Source organism: Erpetoichthys calabaricus, chromosome 1 (genome assembly GCF_900747795.2).
Source record: "Erpetoichthys calabaricus chromosome 1, fErpCal1.3, whole genome shotgun sequence".
NCBI classification, from domain to species: domain Eukaryota; kingdom Metazoa; phylum Chordata; class Cladistia; order Polypteriformes; family Polypteridae; genus Erpetoichthys; species Erpetoichthys calabaricus.
This window is the reverse complement of record NC_041394.2, coordinates 59,653,618-59,674,745: the sequence shown is the minus strand read 5'-3', so window position 1 is coordinate 59,674,745 and position 21,128 is coordinate 59,653,618. Positions and strand designations below refer to the sequence as shown.

General features: G+C 34.9%; 1 protein-coding gene across 2 annotated transcripts; it reads right to left on the bottom strand.

The window, feature by feature from the left end:
- Window positions 1-584: 584 nt before the first annotated feature.
- Window positions 585-19,895, bottom strand: LOC127529635 (uncharacterized). Of its 2 annotated transcripts, none has more exons than XM_051933849.1 (5): window positions 19,611-19,895; window positions 10,608-10,635; window positions 8,127-8,153; window positions 6,239-6,274; window positions 585-4,651 (listed from the first exon to the last, which is right to left on the bottom strand). In XM_051933849.1, exons 1-5 carry the CDS (start codon window positions 19,749-19,751, stop codon window positions 4,278-4,280), a joined length of 606 nt encoding a protein of 201 aa, XP_051789809.1. In that variant the 5' UTR covers window positions 19,752-19,895; the 3' UTR covers window positions 585-4,277. The 2 variants fall into 2 exon arrangements, with proteins under 2 accessions (XP_051789809.1, XP_051789810.1); XM_051933850.1 differs by lacking the exon at window positions 19,611-19,895 and adding an exon at window positions 18,609-19,152.
- Window positions 19,896-21,128: the final 1,233 nt, after the last annotated feature.

Sequence of the window (21,128 nt, the reverse complement as noted above, 5' to 3'; positions counted from 1 at the left end):
TTGTTTTTAAATCCTTTAATGGTTGTGCCCCATTTTATTTGTTGGAACTGCTGCACCCTTATGTACCGTCTTGCTCTCTCAGGTCAGCAGACCAGATGCTCTTACATGTTCCAAAGGCACGATGCAAACTCCGAGGTGGTCGGGCTTTCATGGCAAGCCTGAGTGATAACTTTTTGCAGCACAGAAATGTCTGACCACTCACAGATGGTATTTTCTAGGAATATGTACTCTTCCCCGAGAACCTGTGCCACTGGAATATTTCACTAAGCCAACGGACTACTGCAAACCTTCTATGGATCATCTCCTTCAGGATCAATGTACATATTGATTGTTTGTGTGTTCCACATTAATTCAAGATGCATGACTTTTTGTATCACCAGCCATGAGGGATTTACCTAAGGACATCTTCTCCAATGAATGGTTCCTTTAATGTAATTGTATAGCATTTCCTTGTATGTATTTTTTATTTTCTGATCTCTATAATGGTTCCAGGTACAAATATTACGTCATGAAATATATTTTCCTGAAATATGTAAACCTTTTCTTGTCTTGAGTAAAGTTCTTCATTAACAAAACATAAATCATTAATTTTAAATAGTTTATTTTAAATAAATATAATTAATTACAATACAGGATAATAATGAAATCAAATACACCAATGTTAATTAAATATTTAAATTACATATACATGTATTTTCAACATTATTGCTGGACCAGAGTCCTATTTATTGACAATGAGGGTCATTTTTACAAACTTAACTACATTTTTGATAAGCACACATTGTTATATTACTGACACTGTATGCTGTTCTACAAAACCAAATCTGGTTTTTAACACAACATCTTGTTAACTTGCTGCAGTGGACAGTCTTGCTGAATGTGTCATAATTTTTTTGAGCTTACAGTAAGAGTTAATCAAGAATATAACAAAACGGAAAAGAAAACATACATGTTTAAAAAAAATGGCAGTTACAAATAAACATTATTCAATCATGTTAAATACGGCCAAAAGTTGCATTTTTAGAATATCTTGAAACTGACAAAATAGATATTTAGGCTGTAATATTACAGTCCTCAAAGACAAAGGTGACATTGGATATACTCCTTGTTACAGGTCTACACAATCTGAGGCACAATTATTTGTCATACCCAATATAATTTATTTTATTGTGTACTAATACATAGGCACATTTGAAACTTTTGACTAGAACATTCAGACCAACAAAGCCTGCCAATTCTATCCACTTCATTTCTCCAAAATGACACCAAGTCCGGTATTGAAAGTCCCGAAAATCACACTGTCTATCACACAACTTGGTAACTTATTCCATGTGTCTATGTCTCTCTGTGTGAAGAGAGTTTGTGCAAAATGTACCCTTAACAAGTTTCACACTGTTCTTGTTGAATTCATTTTAAAGTAACATCTTAGATCCACTGTACCAATTCCTTTAATAATTTTAAATATTTCAATCACATCATCTCATAATCTCATATAAACAGAAAGACAGTTGTAAAGACATTTTGAAATGTGACTTCTGTCTACAGGTAATTCACATATTATAATTGATATACAGTATTACTGCAAGATGAAACCTGTACAGAACTGGTTGTCACAAGACATGATGATGAAAATGGAATTGTAGCTTTTTCTGTAAAAGCGATACAAGGTCATTAAATTATTACAATATTCAGAGCTTCTTTAATAGTAAATTGACCTGAGAGATCAAAGTTAGATAAATTTAAGGCTACCGCCTTTGCATCCATTTTTCAGATCTGCTTATCCATGGCAGACGGAAAGGGATATGACTGTCTGGAGTGCAAGACGGAATGCCATGCGTGAGTGGAGTACACTCACACACAAACTGACAGTCACTCACAGAATTAATTTAGACATCAAACTAAAGGGAATGTCAGAGGGAGTTTAAGATCAAACCAGGACCCCCATTCTGAAGGTTCAAACACCTGTGCCACCATGTCATTCTGTATACAAAGGTACTATATTTTATCTGAGACCTAAACAGTAGTACATACAGTATATTACTAATTAATGACAAAGCAGAATTACAAATGCATAATAAATAATAATTGTTCATTGGAGCATTTATATTTTAAACAACAAGGATAATATTCACATTTTCCTTTTTATCTCTCAGTTAAGCGTTCATCCATCTACATATTGGTTTCCCAAACACATGCTGCCTCACGTAATGGAAGCAGAAGCCCATTACTGGAGCAAAATATTAAAAAAATAGAAAAATATGTCCAACGTTTGTCAGGCAAAGTCAAAGACATGGTCACATTTTATGGTATCACTTCATTAGAAAGGAAGAAATCTCAGAACTCAGAGAAAGGTGATAAGTACGTTCAATCAATTCCAGCTTATTCTTATATAGTGCTCTTCACTAAAGACAGTTTCAGATTGCTTACCCCGATTTACAAATAAAAAAAACAATACTAGCAAACTATAATTATTACAACAATTACATACATGAACACAAAATCCATTTAAGTGAACACTATTAGTTAGTTCCATAAATGTTGGCTAAAATGCTCTTGACTTCATACTAATAGAAGATTTGATTAGCAGAATATTGGTCCAATTGGTAACATAGGGCAGGAACAAAAAATTTCATGATAGGAGAAAATAAATCCCTACTGCAGGTTGACAGTCCAATGTAAAAACATTTTTAAAATGAATTGCAGAGCAGCATTTACTGCAATTAACTTAGAATAAACTCTAAACTAACAATTAGATTATGCGCAGAACAGTCCTAGTGATCTGTTAAGTTGAGTCCATATCCTCAAGTTGTAGATCTCATTTACCAAAGCTTCTCTTACCCAGACTGCTCATGTTGATGAACTACTGCCATCATGGACAAAGTATATACACTGACAATACACAAAGGCAATCCAAGTATTAAAACAGTTTGAAAAGGCAGCCATTCAAACATTGTATCCACATATTGAAAACACTATGTTGATCAGTTGTTAATTTAAAAATTGTCCAGCTGAAATATATTTAAAACATGTTTGCTTTTTAATAACTAGAAGCGTTCAAAGAATCCTTGCTTTTTGTTAGTACATTTTCTTAATTAGTGTATGGTATGTCACATTTTGACATTTTTGCAACGCAATGCTGAATTAACTTAATTTGCTTTTCTAAGGTTGAATATTAGCTAAACCCCTGCATTGAGCTTGATGCTAATCTTACCATGGGGCTCATTTGCTTTTTATATTATGTTCACGTGCAGGAAAAAAAGTTAATAAAATGAGGAAAATCATGACAGGCCCACAGCATGGTGCACATTGGATACAGGTTTGCCTGACACCTACTCTGCATTTCAAATAATCATAAAGTAAAGCTTAGTTTTAAATTGATCTGACTTTTCTATCAAATGTATTTCAAGCACATAATTCATTTAAGTTGATATTTTGCTGTTTTAAAAAGCATGAACTGTTACAAAAAGAAAGCTTATTCAGAGCAAAATTGCACGACTTACATGGAATGGCAGTTGATTCTCACGCGTGGAGTAATTTTGGGTGGAATCACAATAAATGAATAGAAGACAACATACTGTAATATATTTTTTCTTTTTAAAATAAGGATAAGGAAGCCTATCTATTAATTTTAACCTATTCTTATTATTGATTAATAATATTACTCTTTTCATTTTTTAATTAATACAATTAGAACACTAATCATTCTTAAAGAATTTTGAGCATATTTCCTTCCAATTTGTCCTACTTTAAGATATATACATGCACAAATGAAAGGTCTCATCTGCACAGAAATTATTAGCCTTTCTACAGTTTCAGTAAGATAACCAGGTGTAAAGATAAAACAGAACGCTTGCACTGCAGATAAATGTTAACCTAAAGGCGCAAGTCCAAGTAGCTTTCTTGGTAGTGTGATTGCTGATGTTAAGAAGTTCTTGTTTTCTTCTACCAAAGTGTTTAGCCAAACAAGAAATGAGGTCATACTGTAGTCTGTCTGATTTAAGGTGTGCACATTATGACATAAAAATAATAATAAATAAAAATATAATATCTGCTCACATCAGCTGCAAAAATACATGCTATCTAGTCAATTGTCATTCCTTCTTTGGAGGGACAATGAAAATCATACAAAACAATTCACATATTGTGAGGTGCAGTGGAAATAAATGAATACATTTCCCTGATGGTAACTGTTAGTCAGTTTTATAATCTGCAGAGACAGAGAGACAAAGTGAGTTTTTTGAGGAGCTATAACCATACTTTATCTTCCTCTGAAGTCATCAGAAATCATCAGAAATTTTGAAGGCTCCATAGAAGCTCGAGGGCATATTATTATTGCATATGTAGTCTTCTGGTGTCACTTTAAATTCCAGGCGATCTTCCTCTCCAAGTTTAAGTATTGTGTTTTGAGAAAGTGTCCAGATATTATCATTCTTGTCAAACTGCAGCTTTTCATCAGAGTTACTAACTACCACAAACTTACTATAACTCTTTGTTTGCTTTCGTATTTGCATGATCAAATGATGCTCTGTCTTATTCAGTTTAAAGGTGGTTTGTGCGTAGACATAATAATATCCAGGTTTTTGAATGATAATGTGGTTACCCTCCATTTTTATCTGATTAGCAAACGATTGTGACTGGTCTTTGCCATGTCCTGAAGATAAAAGGAGAAGAAAAATTAAAAACATGTAAATGAAAATGTATGTCTCTGAAGCATGCAGCAGAATTTCTGTTCTGCTTCTTCTGCCTAATAACAACCAAGAATACCACTTTAAATATCTCAGTAGCATACAAATATGTTTAATAAAATTCTATGAATTCCCAAAAACATCCTGAAAAATGCCCTTGCCAAAAAAATTAATGGATTTAAATCTAAATCATGAAATATGAATAAAAACTCTGTGGACCAGAAATAATGCTATTTTTCAAAATAGTGACTTTACCCTTGACTTTTCAAGTTTTCCTCTGTTATGCTGATTAACATCAAAAGTTTTAATCTTAATGTAAATGTCACAGTTATTCTCAAGAATAACCCATTACAGATCCTTTCTAACTCCTATTAAATTTTACATATAACACAATCACAAAGAATTTCACCAAACACTTTTAAATGTGTTTGTGTCTGCACACAAGTTAAAGTTCAAAACTGTACATCTTTGCAGGACAAAGAAAAAAAACAATAACTTTCTATCATATTTCTACAATTGTCAACCAAAACAAATTAGGAATTGCTGATGATGATAATTATTATTATTATTATAACAACAAAACATGCGACCATTTTGACCATGACAATGCTTATATTAGCCTAGTGCAGTGCTTCCCAAACTCGGTCCTGGGGGCCCACTGTGGCTGCAGGTTTTTGTTCCAACCAGATTCCTAATCAGTGACAACACCTGATAACACTGATCTCACTTAATTAGCTGGCATTATTTTTCTCTTATTCTACATTCAGAAAAGTGCAGCAGCAAAATTTTTACATTTATAAGACATTTAGAAATATTTCTGCTTTTTCTATAGAGTTAAATAACTTAACTCTGATTTGTTGATTTCGTTATATTTTGCCCTTTCTGTGCAGTTTTTCCCCTTTGTTGTATCTTATGAATGACAATTAAAAATGAGCAGAGCAGACACGCATGCAAACAATACTGAATAATCAAAGGCTGCTACTACTACTTTATCATCAGATCCGCTAATTAGTAAATAATGGATTAATTAGACAATTAGAAAACCTGGAAAAGTAGAACGAAAATCAAGATGAAAATATTGTTAAAAAGAAATAAAAAACATTATTGCCATATAAATCCATCCATCCATTTTCCAACCCGCTGAATCCGAACACAGGGTCACGGGGGGTCTGCTGGAGCCAATCCCAGCCAAAACAGGGCACAAGGCAGGAACCAATCCCGGGCAGGGTGCCAACCCACCACAGTGCCATATAAATGATTGGTACATTTTAATAGATATATATATTTTTCTTTTACCAAACTTAGTTTTCTAATTTCTCTATTGTTCCCAAAACACAGAACTTGGGAAATAACAGTTCACTTAATTAGCCCAGGAGTCCAGTTAAAAACAGAAGCTGCTTGGAACAAAAACCTGCAGCCTCAGTGGGTCCCCAGGACCAAGTTTGGGAAGCACTGGCCTAGTGAATGTATTCCAAATTTGGGAATTGTGATTCCTGGCAAGTATGAAATGGCCCAGCAATATCTAGAATAAGTAAGCGATGATTCACACTCACTTGTCACATGAATCAGAGGCACACCTTGATGACTGCCTGTATAAAAAGGTAAAAAAAAAATATAAATTATGAAAAAAATGATTTCAATTTTAAAAAGTGTAGTACAATATTAAATATATGTTATGCAGATTAAAATACTTTTAAAATAAGCTTTAACATATATCTAAGTTACACAGCAACATTCTTGCCTATACTTATTTTTAAAATGGCACTTGTACAGTATCAGCTGCACCATGTTTTCTGGAGACTGTGTGCCACACTTCAGGACAGTACTGATGGTCTTTTTTAAGGTTCTTATGGGCAACATAATGCCATGTCAAAGAGCTTTGTGTGTAGGAGAGCTAATGCTTATCTCTTGTTCCTGTAGTTTCCAGCCAATCTTTGGCAGTTTCTATCAAGCACATCTTTCTGGTGTGTTGGTTTTAGGGCTTTGAAGTGGGTGGCTTGGCAGCACTGTGATTAGCACTGCTGACAAACCAATCCAGGAAACTGCAGCCTGAATCTCAGCCTTATCACTGCCTGTGAGTTTTGCATATTTTCCTTGGGCAGGCTTTGTTTTTCTCAGAGCAATAAAGTTCTTCTCTGATACCCCCAAATATACAGTATGTAAGTTTGGTTTATTAGCGAGTCCTGATTGCTCTGTTAGAGTTAAGTGTGATTATATGAGCAAAATCATCTATGGTTGGTTTGTGCTTTCTCCCTGATACTGTTGAGATATACCTTGGCTGACCTTCAACACAAATTAGATGAAGTAGGTTCGGGGAATGGAAAGATAGCTGCATTTGTAGCACACTGTTACATATAACCTGAAAATGAATAATCATTGACTTTTTTAAGTGTTCTAAAATTATACCTTCTCCACTACTGCTTAAGTGCAACTGCATTCTTCGACTGTATATGTTAAGTTTGTTAAGCTATATTCTTGCAAAGTGTCTAGTCCTTATGTCAGGAAATGCGCAAACATAGGTAAGACTTTGCAAAGAACTTTTCATAAAGTTGATATCTCTTGTTTAGACTGTTTAAGTAATATCTTGTTTTTGGAGAAAACGATGTGTTTAAGTGTACGTATTATAATAAATAGGGTCCATCAATCATAGTTATCTTGTCATTCCAATGCTTATCAGTTAGAAATACCTCATCTGTAATGTTGACCACATTGATGTGCTACTTCTGCTCATTATTGGTAGTAGTACTGTCATGTGTACAGAGTATGAGTGAAACTTGTTTCTTCTACATAAATTGGAGTGCCACAGTGTACCTAGCTGCTAACAAAGTCTCTTCAGGGGAGTAGAAAATGTATAGGCTGGTGGTCTATCCTTTTTTCCAACACGATACTTCCAGCAGGACATTGCACCATGACACAAAGTAAATACTCCACAAACATACTATTGGCCTCATTTTGCTCCATTCACCTGCCTGGTCTCCAGATTTCAATCCAAAAGAACACCATTGCGAGTGGTGGAACAGGAGTTTTACAGCAAGAAAGTGTAGCTTGAGTCATGCTGTTGAATCAACACCAACCATAACCCATAAAGTCTAAAATCAGCATCTTGTTGAGTTTATGCCTCAAAGAATCCAGGCTGCTCTGAAGGCAAAAGGTAACCCTAACAGATATTGCACAGGAGTACCCAGTAAATTGGCTACTGGGTACATAAAAATATGGATTCAAATATGTAACAAAGTAAAATTAATAAACATTTAATGAATGCATGGCGCTATATAAAACTATAGGCATTGGTTCACACTGGTACTGTACTAGAGCTGTAGTAAAGGAAGACATTCATTAATTTAAAGATGAAACAGACCATATTTGCACCATCAAAGAAAGTTTAATCCATTGAAGTGCTGAAACATTTACATCCGTTAACCTGTTTTCAAAGATACTTACGTCCCTCTGGTTTTCCAATCAACATATCTAGAAGAAAAGAAAGATAATCTTGTTTATAAAATGCTGTATTAGCTTTAAATCCAGTGTTGTGATCAAACTGCTTTTCAAATAATGATCCCTTACCCTTACTGTCTTATTATTATTATTATTATTATTATTATTATTATTATTATTATTATCATCCATTTTTATTTTTTGTCTCAGTTTGTGCTGGTTGCTTTTTACCAGAAATCCACTGGGTTGTACAGCTTCACAAGCCATTGTGCAGTCTGCAGTATGGCTCAAGTAAGTGGCACATGCATGATTCACTGACTTTACTGTACACAAAGGAAAGATTAAAGCACTCTTGAATACTGCACAATAGCATAGAGTGCTACCTGGATTTTGTACTAAGATTAGAAATAATGGAGTTGCTTGTGTGAGAAAACAGAACTTTTGTCCAATGGTCAGGACATTACAAAGTATGTGGGCAGTCTAGAAGAGGGTGATATTCTGCCCCTGGTTTGTACTTGGTTTACCTGGCAGTTCTTCAAGATATTTTGGAGACTTAATCAAACAGTTTCAAGTGCTTTGATTACAACCAGAGTCTCACTAGCCTTTGTGTTCCATATGTGTGAAACCTCAATTTTGAGGTCTTTATATTTGCTGAGTTTTTGTACCTCTTTGATAAATATGTTCATGCCATCTGTAGCTGCTATATCTTGCTTCCGTGATGGAGAATAATGTCCAATGGGTTGGCTCCAATGGTATGTCTGGGGTTCATAGCCATAGCATTCATTACGGGTGTGCTCAGGCTGGTGATTGTACAAATGATCAGGCACGGGGAGGCCAAGATTATTATACTATTATTAATACAGTTAAAATACTACTATATTTTAATATTATTATTACTACTACTAATAATAATAATTATGTTATCATTTTTAACATTATCTTGTATTAATAGTAGGCTGGAAGATTCCCTTGCAGTACTTCCTTTGGCAATATACTTAAATACCTCAGTGTGACTGTTTGTTAATTATGTTTTTTGCTTCCTTTTTATTAGACTTTTCAAATTATGAAATACCAGTAGTGGCACACTGCACGATAACATGCAGTGAATACACTTGACTTGAGCATTCCTAGTTTTCATCCTCTTTCTCTGTACGTTTAGCATTTGTTTGCTCAGAGGTTGATGTGCTTGCTGCTTCCTGAGCAGCTCTTGTTTTATCCTCCCTAGCGGCCCGCTTCTTCTTTTCGCGTTAAAACTGATTAAGTCAGTGTTTGTATTGCAATTACTTAGTATGTTTTCCTTAATTTTTCACTTAAGCTGGCATTTAAGTCTTAAATTTCCCTCAAGAATAATTTAAGATATGAAGAGGTAGGGGAAGGTGGGAGGGAATGAGAACAGCGCCCGTACGCATTTGCCGCACGGCCGGCCTGCTGGCCGCTGCCGAGAGTTGATTCTACAATATAACCAAATAAGAATAAAAAGAGGAATAACCTTGGAGGTCAACCATCACCCTGAAAGCGGACATCACGTAGTATATGTGTACTAAATTTCAAGTCAATAGGTCAAACAGTTTGCAAGCAACAGGTAATTTAAAATCCTGGACAGACAAATGAACAGCCACCGTAGTGTATTATATAAGAAGATTGTCAGATTGCACGATTATGGTCAAATTGGTTTACCTCAATAATAAACTTTCCTCACAGACTTATTATTATTTTAATTTTGCATTTAATTTTTGGTTGTGGGTTTTGTTTTGGTATTTCATAGTAGCCAGTGGTTAGCGCTTCTGGTTCATGGATCCAAGGTCTGTTGTCTGTGTTGAGTCTGTGTCTCGGTCTGTCTTTTCCTCAGGTATGATGGTTTTCTTCATAAATGTTAAAGACGTACATTTTGTGGTATTTTTGACCCAAACCAGCTCTTTGTCATAGTGAAAGAGTATATACAGTATGTATTCCTGGTTCATCATCATATGTTTTCCTGCCTTTAGCCTGATGCTACCAGGAGCAGATTTGAAAATATTACATGGGTTTTCATTTTGTTTTATTTAAATTGTCCAGTAATCTGTCTACAGGTGCCCATCAATAATTTTTCTTAATTGACTCCTTAATACTGCAATTATGAAATGGAGAAATGATGAGGAAATTGGGTGGATGTAAAATGTGCTTATTTTGTCTCAAAATTTAAAAAAAAAAGGAGTCCTGTGTATTATGGTCTATTAGGGATGTTTCATTTTAATGCCTGTTCCAGAATAAACATTGCAGATGCTTTTGTTTACTTCCTTGTTTTTTTAATAGTTGTTTATGTTCAGCTTTTTCGGCTTCCCATTATCTGAAAGGGAAGAACTGTTCTCTTTACAATTAGAGTGACTTACATAAAATGCCACATATTTATAAACATAATAATTTTAAACCACTTTAAAAACTAATGTTCATTAACAAACTTTTTTACATTTACTTATCATAATCACCATCATTTTGATTATTACTTACCTTTTTTATAGTCAGTTTTATTTTCAACCTGAAAAAAAAAAACAAAAATAAAATAATTATAATTAATGAATACATTTATTTTGCTGTGAAATTTACTTGTATTCCTTTTATACAATAATAAAAAGTCCACACATTATTTCATCCAGCTTACAACAGATATCATCAGAGATGGGTAGAGTAGCCAAAAATTGTACTCAAGTAAGAATAGTGTTATTTCAAATTAATATGACTCAAGTAAGAGTAAAAAAGTATTTGGTAAAAAGACTACTCAAGTACTGAGTAACTGTTTGATCATAATAAATTATTTATTTTTTTAGAAATGTTGTAATAAGACAGACAAAAATATAAAATAATGTCCAAATTCTTCTATTTCCAAATAATAAAATAAAAAATGAGTAAAAATAAATAACATCTTTAAAAAATAAAGATGCACAAATAACACAAAGTTCCAAGTCTCAGTTTTTCACAACAAAGCTTTTGAAGCCAATACCTACAGTAGGTGACATGTATATTTGAACAGTGCAAACTACTTACAGTGACAAGATATACTGTACACTGACAGTATAATACTGTATATTCACTTGCCCTCCAAACAGCACAGCTGATAGAAAATAAAATTAGAACAAGGCAGCTTGTGCACATACAAGAAGTCTCACTTTACCTTGACTGTCTGTGTCTGTGCATGTTTGGTTAAAACGTGCTTGTTCTTCACTCAGTGAAGTGATGGTTAAGCTTCAGCAGGATTTGACTTCTCATTTTTCATGTATTCTTTCTTTCCCTGTCCACTGTCTGTGAGGAGTTTGTGCCGCTATGCCGCCACAGTTTGTGTGTGTTCATGTAACTGCATGGCTACGTCTGATTTGTGAAACGGAGCCATGTGATTATTGTTGCTACGTCTGATTGGTGAAACAAAGTCTTGTGATTTTTGTTGCTACGTCTGATTGGTGAAACGGAGTCTTGTGATTATTTTATTTACGTCTGATTGGTGAAACAGTCATGCAGTAGATCCACTGGCGGCTTCTCTCTGGCAAAAATATAGCGTATCTAATGGAAAAAAAGTAACGATTCAAGTGTTGCCCAATGTAGTGGAGTAAGAGTAGCATTTCTTCTTCACAACTGTACTCAAGTAAAAGTAAAAAGTATGGTGCAGTAAAACTACTCTTAGAAGTACAATTTTTAAAAAACGTTACTCAAGTAAATGTAACGGAGTAAATGTAACTCATTACTACCCACCTCTGGATATCATTAATATGAAATGAAATGGAATTTGATACAGAGAGGAAAAATAACTTTCAGGTCATCCTAAACCAAACAACCAACTCCTTTGTCTCAAATTCCTGGAAAAAGAAAACTGGTGCATTGCCAGTAAAAGCTCGAAAGACAAAGCAGGGCCAGAGAGTTTCACCCGGATTACATTTTCTTGAACTTCCATTAAGGGGTATTTCCAGAATAAATCATATAGTTGTCAGTGGCTCAGTAAGTATCAGAAGAGGCACTTTAGGAGTTCTAACTTAACAATGAATTCGACTTGTTTATCAAAAATACTGCAGCAAAATTTAAACACAGCTGAATAGAGAAGCAGTTGACTATGATTTGTAAACTGGAAGTAATTTACAAAACAAAGGGAGAATTACATTTTATAAGTCAATAAAAACATTCAGACCAAGCCACACTTGAATGAAATCACAACAAGCTGCCTCTGAAAGGTCATTCTTCTCTTTTCAATACTTTTATATTAGAAAGCCAATGAAAAGCATATCTTCAGCATAAAAAAAAGACAGTCGCGTGACCGAAAGCCTGAAAACTTCCCTAAGAGCCTGTCTGAAGGAAGGATAAAGAGCATAAAAATCCCTGACTCTGCAAATGTCACAAAAATTTAGTTTTTGCTCATTTTAAACTTAGTGTGATAATAATTAGTATCTGCAATTATGTCAATGTGTACACTGTAACTGAATGCTTGGACAGGAGCTGAAAATGCATATTTTATACTGTATAGTGTACAGATGTCTATTTCTTTCTTTCTTTCTTTCTTTCTTTCTTTCTTTCTTTCTTTCTTTCTTTCTTTCTTTCTTTCACATGGTTACCTGGGTAAATCTCACATTGTCTTTTCTCAAAGAGCTGTGAACTTCAAACTGCTTCACACCTTCTATGTGAGTAATTTGAAGATGGTTCTACTAAATCTGTACTTTCTAATTTTAGGATTTCTTTTCTAAGCCTTTAAACACAAACACTTATTTATAGATCTGCAATGCCATGGAATTTTCTTGTTGTTTTTCATAAACTTGCATTCAGTGTGCAATGCAAGGCATTGAACCACCTGCATAACTACTCCCACTAATATTTTCCACTTTCTATGTAGGTTTTCTTTTATTTATTAACGAAAATCTCTCTTATACATTTATAGATGTTTTGTAATGTTTGACTGAAAAATACTATTTAACAGGTGTCATGGACTAGATAAGGGGAATTTGTAACAAAATGTTCTCCATGCAAAAAAAAATCCTTTTGAATTTTGCCCTTTTATTTTTAAGGTACTTAAAAAGTTATATGACAAAAACTACATAGTATCTATCTATCTATCTATCTATCTATCTATCTATCTATCTATCTATCTAGTTTATAATTATGAAAATAGCCTTTAATCTTGTAGCATTAATAGACATTTAAATATTTATATTCTCCAGCATCTCAGAGATAGTGTATATTGTAACAGTTGATTCAAGATTAACCATTTTCAAGTTCAAAATAAACTGAAAACACTTTTTATTTTATATGCTTGCTATTACAAGGGAAGAGATGAGTGGAAATGAAAATACCTTTTGAATGAAATCAGAAGTCATTCTATACCAGTGTTTTTCAACCAGTGTGCTGCGGCACAGTGGTCTGCCATGAGAACTACCCAGGTAGTATAATAGTGTAGCACACATAGGTCTAAATCTCAGGTGGTGAAAACCTGTACGAGGAGAACAGAACTACCTGGAGAAGCTGGAATAAAAACAGCTCCATGATCGCTATGTTGCAGACCCAACTCTTCAGACTCATTTCCTGGCTGCTAGAATCCATCTGGCTGGGTGTGTGGTTGCCAGTGCATCTCACGTGGCCGGTGGAAAGTGGGCATACGAGTTAACTCTTAGGCATAGAGGGGTGAACGAAAGGACAAAACAGCTGGGAGATGTGCCCAAAGTGCTCACTAAGTGCTGTGGCTGCAAACACAGATTTCGTAGGTGCTTTTTTACCAGCTTCTCTACTTATTCTCCCCATTCGGACATTTGAAAATGTGTACAAGATAATAATGTGTTTGTGGATAACAGTATAGTGGTATGCCATGGGATGCTTTTGGTTATAAAAAGTATGCTACCACAGAAAAAATTTTTGGGAAACACTGTTCTGTACACTAACTATTCGATTATAAGTCACTTTGGATAAAAGTGTCTGCCAAGCAAATAAATATAAATGTAATGTTTATAGATACACATCAAAATCATTCAGTTATTCTTATGAAACCACTGACTTCTATTAGCTATCTGTACTTTTTTAAATTCAATTACAAAACTGAGTGAAACTTTTAACAGAATACAATAATATTTTTGCAAACAATCTTCTGTGGTAATAGCAGTTTAAAATTAATATTAGCATAAGCTGTAATTTTACCAATAAACTTTCTTGTTCATGCACTAATATGTTTTAGATGAAAATATTTTTTATATATTTATATTAGTAATTGTCCAATTTTTATAATTATCTATTACACTATTGTTAGGATGGATGGTTCTGCTACCCCACAGCTCCAATGACTTGGGATTGATTTTTGCCTTTTTCACGGTCTCCATGGAATCTGAATGTGTTCCTGACATCTACATGACTTATTCACTGGGAAATAATCATCCTACACCTCAAATGTAAGAACTGAGGCTTACATGATGACTGGGAATTGGTCCCTTATGATTAAGACTGATTGTCTCCTATAATGGAATGACATCTCATTCAAGGTTATCTGTAACTTTCACCAGATGCTGTCACCAATGTGGCTCCTTGAAACTCTGTATTAGACTAAGAGTTTCATAAGTTGATGAAGTTTTGGTAGCATTGCACGTAAAGCATTAGTACTGCAGCATTAGAACACGAGAGACATTGCTATTGAGGTAATTGTCCCTGAAGCATGTTTTCACTGTGACTGTGTGAGACTTCTGTACATTCTCAAGATTTCTGCTACATTCTAAAGATGTGAAGGTTTGATTTCGGCTATAAGATGACCAGCATCCCATACAGTATATTATATATATATATATATATATATATATATATATATATATATATATATATATATATATATATATATATATAGTATTAGCTGCCTTTTACAGGCAGTAAATTACTGTAAAGGTAATTGCATTAAGTGACAAACAGCTGGGAGGTGTCAGTCACATTTTAACTCTAATACTAACTCATAGAGAGCTATTACCCATGCAAGTATACAGATACATTACGCTCAGATTTTACAATTCAGTAATGTAACAGATTTGGAGTATTGTGTAATGTCCTGCTCATCAGCCCCGGAAGCAGTACAGAAAACAACAACAAAGTGCATGCTAGAGGATAAAGGAATCAAGCCTCTTTAGTTCTGAGCAGAAGAGGCTATGTAGGGACCTAACCCCGATGTTCAACAATTCTAGGCATCCATCATAGTAATCCATCAGAAATACTTCATTTAGATACTGAATCATGCACTTGCAGACAGTGGTGGAAGACAGAGTACGTTTAAGACAGAAGCTGGGGAACACCCATTTACATAAAGGGTCTCGGGAATTTGAAACAGACTACCAAGTCATGCATTTGAAGGCCAAGTGTATGCAAATGAGATTTTGTGCCAAAATAGCTTTTAGCTAATCAGACCAACTGAATGGCTACTATTTTAAAACTTGAAATGTTTAACACTTTAGACATAGCATCATGTGTTTAAACTTAGTGTGATAACATTTTTCAATAATTAGTATCTGCAATTATGTCAATGTGTACACTGTAACTGAATGCTTGGACAGGAGCTGAAAATGCATATTTTATACTGTATAGTGTACAGATGTCAGGATTTTTAGTATAGTTCATATTATAAATTATTCATCATCATCATCATTCAACCCGTTATATCCTAACACAGGGTCATGGGGGTCTGCTGGAGCCAATCCCAGCCAGCACAGGGTGCAAGGCAGGAACAAATCCCTGGGCAGGGCGCCAACCCAACGCAGGGCACACACCCACACACACACTAGGGACAATTTAGGATCGCCAATGCACATAACTTGCATGTCTTTGAACTGTGGGAGGAAGCACCACAATGATTAGACCGTACTATACAATCACGTAAAAAGCACTGTTTCTTCAGTTAACTGGCTGTAAATAAAGCACTATCTAGGTGTCCTTTAGAAGGGGTCTCGGGAATTTGAAACAGACTACCAAGTCATGCATTTGAAGGCCAAGTGTATGCAAATGAGATTTTGTGACAAAATAGCTTTTAGCTAATCAGACCAACTGAATGGCTACTATTTTAAAACTTGAAATGTTTAACACTTTAGACATAGCATCATGTGTTTAGGTGAGTATTTTGTATGACCAACATACCACTGAATGTACGTACAGTACACATGGCACTGATATCTATCACATCAGCTCTTCCACCTACACAACAGTTTGGTTTTTATTTTCCTCTACTGCAGCAAAGAGCAAATATCTCATTGCTGTTTTAGGTTTGTGGTTTTCTTTTTTTTTCAGGCCTTATGCAGCAGTAATTTTAGCTTGTCATTTTCTAGTATTAAAACATTTAGCAGTCTTTTTTGTTCTTAAAATTGACCATTACCTGTATCTTTCTACCTATTCTAGTCAAATTATTCTGAAAATTAAACTTGCTAGATAGTCTACTTATCTGATTTTAGTTACTGCATACACTAGTACTGCAAATGTCAAAACTCTTCCTAAGTTTTTTTTCCTAAGTAGTTTTTCACTGACATTTGGTTGTAAATCTAGAAGACTATTTTTTCTATCTGTGTATATATACCTATACTGTACATGTTATAAACACTGTCAGAAGGTACTTTACAAAAGCAAACAATTTCATAATTTAAAACCATTAAAGATAACAATGTATATGAAAAACCCACTCAAGCAAATTCATTACTGATCATAATTGAAATTGTCTATACAGTTGAACTTTTTTGATTATGATAATAGTTATTAGTTTCGATCAACTTTTCACATAGCTTTTAAATTTTTTCAAGATGAAGCACAAATGAAAACACTGGCAAAGCAAGCAAAACTAAGCAATAGGAAAGACAGATGTAGTTAAACACACCACTAAAAAATACCACTCTCATATAGTAACAGACAACAAGTTAACATTTACAAGTTTGTATATTTAAAGACCCAAACAATTCTTTGTGGTACACAGGCAGGAAAAGACCTGTTGTACACTTTCAAATTAACTGTTTTTCTCAGTTTCAGAATAGTGGGACTTTTCAAGAACTTTTTTTAGCAACATGTTTTGGTGATTCGCACCCTCAATTAAAGAGAAATCCACATCATTTTACACACACATATATATTTAAGGCTCATTGTTTTACACACTGTGAAAGTGTTTCTGTTTTTAAACTATAGTCTCACAACCTAAATTCTCTTTAGGTTTTATCCATGTTTTCTTTGGATAAAACGCTATACAAGAATATGGAAATATAATGGGTTTTTTAAAACTTATTATACTTATGAGAATATGACTTAAATGAGATGGTAGATGGCTGTGGCTTTTGTCCCATATTAGTGCAATTTTGGATTTTAATATGCAGAGTACAGCTGGAAATAAAAAGAATAAGATTCAATTTTAGGAAGCTTTGCCTAATTATGTATCTGGTCACACACCTTTATGCTTTTTATTCACAAGGTTGTCTTTACTAACAGTTTCCAACTGACTCTAGGCTCGGTATTTAATGATCTAGTGATGGACTGAAAGTTCCAGTTTTACAGGTCATTCTGTAATACTAAGGACGTTGCTTTGCTTTCCTCGACTCAAGCTTTACTGTGCACACATGCATTTCACTACCTTGTTGGCACAAAGCTTCTAATTACCATCCATTCATTCATTTACTAAAATTGCTCGTTGCAAGCGGCTAGAATCTATGTTGGCTGCATCAAAATAAAGTAAGGGCTCAGATCTGCACATTCAGGCAGCTTCTCGCCTTGAATCCGTTTACAGTCACCAATTAAAAAACTATAAAGGATAAACTGGAATACCCCAGCAATAAACATACAGAAAATGACAAAATCTGAGATCAGAATGCAATCTACTGGAGCGTAACCTTTATAAACACCAGAAAATCTTATACAATAGGAAACACCAGTTATACTTAAGACACTTTAGCTAGATATTCCTTAGAATAATTAATCAATCCTAGTAAACGGATACTGGTTCAGAGTTTGTTATTTAGGGAATATATGAATTTTACAGTACAAGCAGATTACGCTTCAATGATTCTAGTAAAATCAGTCTGTCAGAATTACATAGTTCTCCTTCCTTTTAGTTAGAGTGTAACTGAGACATCCAATCATTATAGACATGTATTATCCATGTATATATAAAATATTCACGAATAATAAAATTAGTGCCAAAGCACACAGTGGCAGGAACTGCAAAAACAACAGCAATATTTATTTCTATAGAACATTTTCATATAATGGATGTAGCTTAAAGTTCTTTTCAAGATACCATAGTTACAAAGATTAAAATTAGATAAGAATAATAATGAATTGATAGTATAAAAATAAACAATGCACATTTGCAAATGATACATATATAATTAAGTGAAGTATAGTCCTTAAATCTGTAAATGAAAAAAAAGAACTGTTTAATTAATCATGTGTTACTTATTTCAATATATGTTATATTGATGCCTTTCTACGCATTGCATTCATAAGCCAGTCTGTAAACACATAGTAAAATTAAATTTTGTTAAACCTTACCAGCAAAGCACATTTCAGAACTGTAGTCATTCGTAAAGAAGCATCTGTCCTAAGATGTTCTGGTTTTTTATTAACTACATTGCTTTATGCGAATTCACCCTTGAAACTTTGTGTGTAGCGCACGTTACCTTACATTTTTATAAAAACTTGCATTTACTCACATAATGCTCCCCACCAAAAGTGAATGGTGGTAGCAACGGAAAATCTTCATGCAGCTTAAGAACTTGCCTAAAATTAGAAAACTATTACAACTAAGTGATCTATCATTTGTTTATTTTGAAGCAAGCAGAAGTACAAGGAACTACATATTTTCTGTTCCTGATTTTCTGTACTTGGCTACAGTATGTTTGAACACTGAAAGAACTTAGCGTGTTTCCTCCATAGCCTATCTTTTAAATCCTGCACAACATATGAATCTGCATCTTTTTAAAGCAATGGAGAAGCATGCACCTTGTACTTAAAACCAATTGCATTTTAAATGTAGAGCACTTCCTTTGAAAAGTTTCACAAGTCACCTTTAGTTACCACATACAGGAGCGTTACAGTGTGTTACTCAGGCTAACAAGCAGAAGATCTGCTTCTGCAGAACAGTAGGGTGCAAAATTGTTTAAAAGGTACAGGAAACAAGTGGAGAGTGCAAAACCAGGCCTGAAGAAGACTATTTTTAGGCAAGTGTAGCTCTGCTTGAGAGACAAGTATGCAAACAACTACATCTTTTCAGCAAGAGTGAACTAAAATCCCCACCAGCTTAAAATTTCTTCTTCAAAAAATATGTGCAAGAACCACGTGTATTAAAACCTAAACAGAACCCAAGGGAGGGCTAAATATGACCCTCATAATAACAATGCCTTGTCATCAAAAACGTCATAAAGCTGCTACACAGACATCTAATTATTCAGCCTAGCTCAAACAATATGTTGCTGTCTGAACAACAAATATCTGTACAAATGTAATGAAACTTTTCCTTCTAATTTTGTAAAGAAATATTCCTCACATTCTTACCTTTGGGATCCCACTGTTGGGTATTCTGGAGCTGCTGCCTTCTCTTATCACATAAAAAGCCATACCTAAGAAGGAAATACTGAGGACAGCACACCACAGCAGCAGGAGGCATGAGACTTTAGAAAGTTGTGTGGCCTGCATATCTACAAAGGTTAGTTATTTTCTGTTTTATGGTAAGTGAACCTTCTCAACCTGAATGAGAAAAGATGCCTATGAGAGAGAAGCAGGGAGTGTTCACAGAGCAAAGAAGCCAAGTTTCACATTCATCACTTTTAAATGACTCCTCAGAAGCCCAAGTGCAAAAACCAGTGTGCAGGGTTTCCCCCTTCTGCTGTTCAAAGTGTGGGACGCTGGACACATGTGGGCAGGCTTATTCACACTGGTGGCGATGGATTCAGCTGAAACTGATTTGCTAAGCAACACAAGGAAGGGAAATTTAGACAAACAAACCAACAGGGCACTGCAGTTGTCCTTGGACTTTTATTTAACTTTCATTTGTCTCTGACAGGTGGATACCCTAACTAAAGTGATTTCATCTTTCATATGCCCTTTCCCTTATTCCATAATAGTATCCCAGGCAAGCCTTCATAAATACTTTTAAAGTGTATTTTTTTAAACATATCTGATGTCCCCTAGGAGTCTACTAGCCTCTGTTTGGGGAAATAAACTAGCTGCTATCACTACTTCAGTTTAAATTAGCTGTAGTATACTACACTTAAATTAAAAATCAACTCTCTCAACCATTCATGACACCAAAGACTTCAAAAATCCAATCAGTTTCATATAATCTATGAGTTTTAAAAATGTATTTATTTGTAAGTGACATGGTGTTTTATCATGTTTTCAGATCACCTAAAATGAAATTTACCTACTTACCTCTTGTGTTCTTTTCTTAATTAGGGAATGGAAGAATTATCAAAACTAGTTTGTGATATAGTGAGAAAAACTGGCCATTTTATATAAATAAATAATGGGGAGTGGGAACAGGTGCGAATAGTCTACTGTGAAGACGCACCGTCTCCGGGTTGGTGTGAGGCAGTCAGCTGTCCATGTGTTACATTGCTGGCACATGAGGGCAGTCTTATTGGCTTATCAGGTGATCGCGCCTGCAACAGCTCCGCAGCCTATAAAGGGGAGCGCAAAAATAAGAAAGGAAAGGAGTCAAGAAAAGAGAGCGGAAGATAAAAGATGGGAGAAGAAGCAGGCAGGAGAAAAGAGAGGGGAAATAAGCTGGTGAACAGAGTGGAAGCAGGTGGATGGGAGTAGAGTCCCAAGGAGGAGTGAGTGGCCATCGCTCATTAGGGGGCTGTGGGTCGCTCCTGTTGAGCGTCTTTGGGAGCAGGAGTGACCATTATGCTGTGGAGCCTGGATTGCCAGCAGTCTGGGCGGAGCAGGGCTCAGTGGTTGCCCTCGGATGCTGTGAGATTGACGGTGGGGACACGGGCTAAATGAAAAGGGTGTCTGCACCTGCTCTTTGACAGCTCTCCAGGCTGTAAGGCCCGAATAGGATAAGCTGGC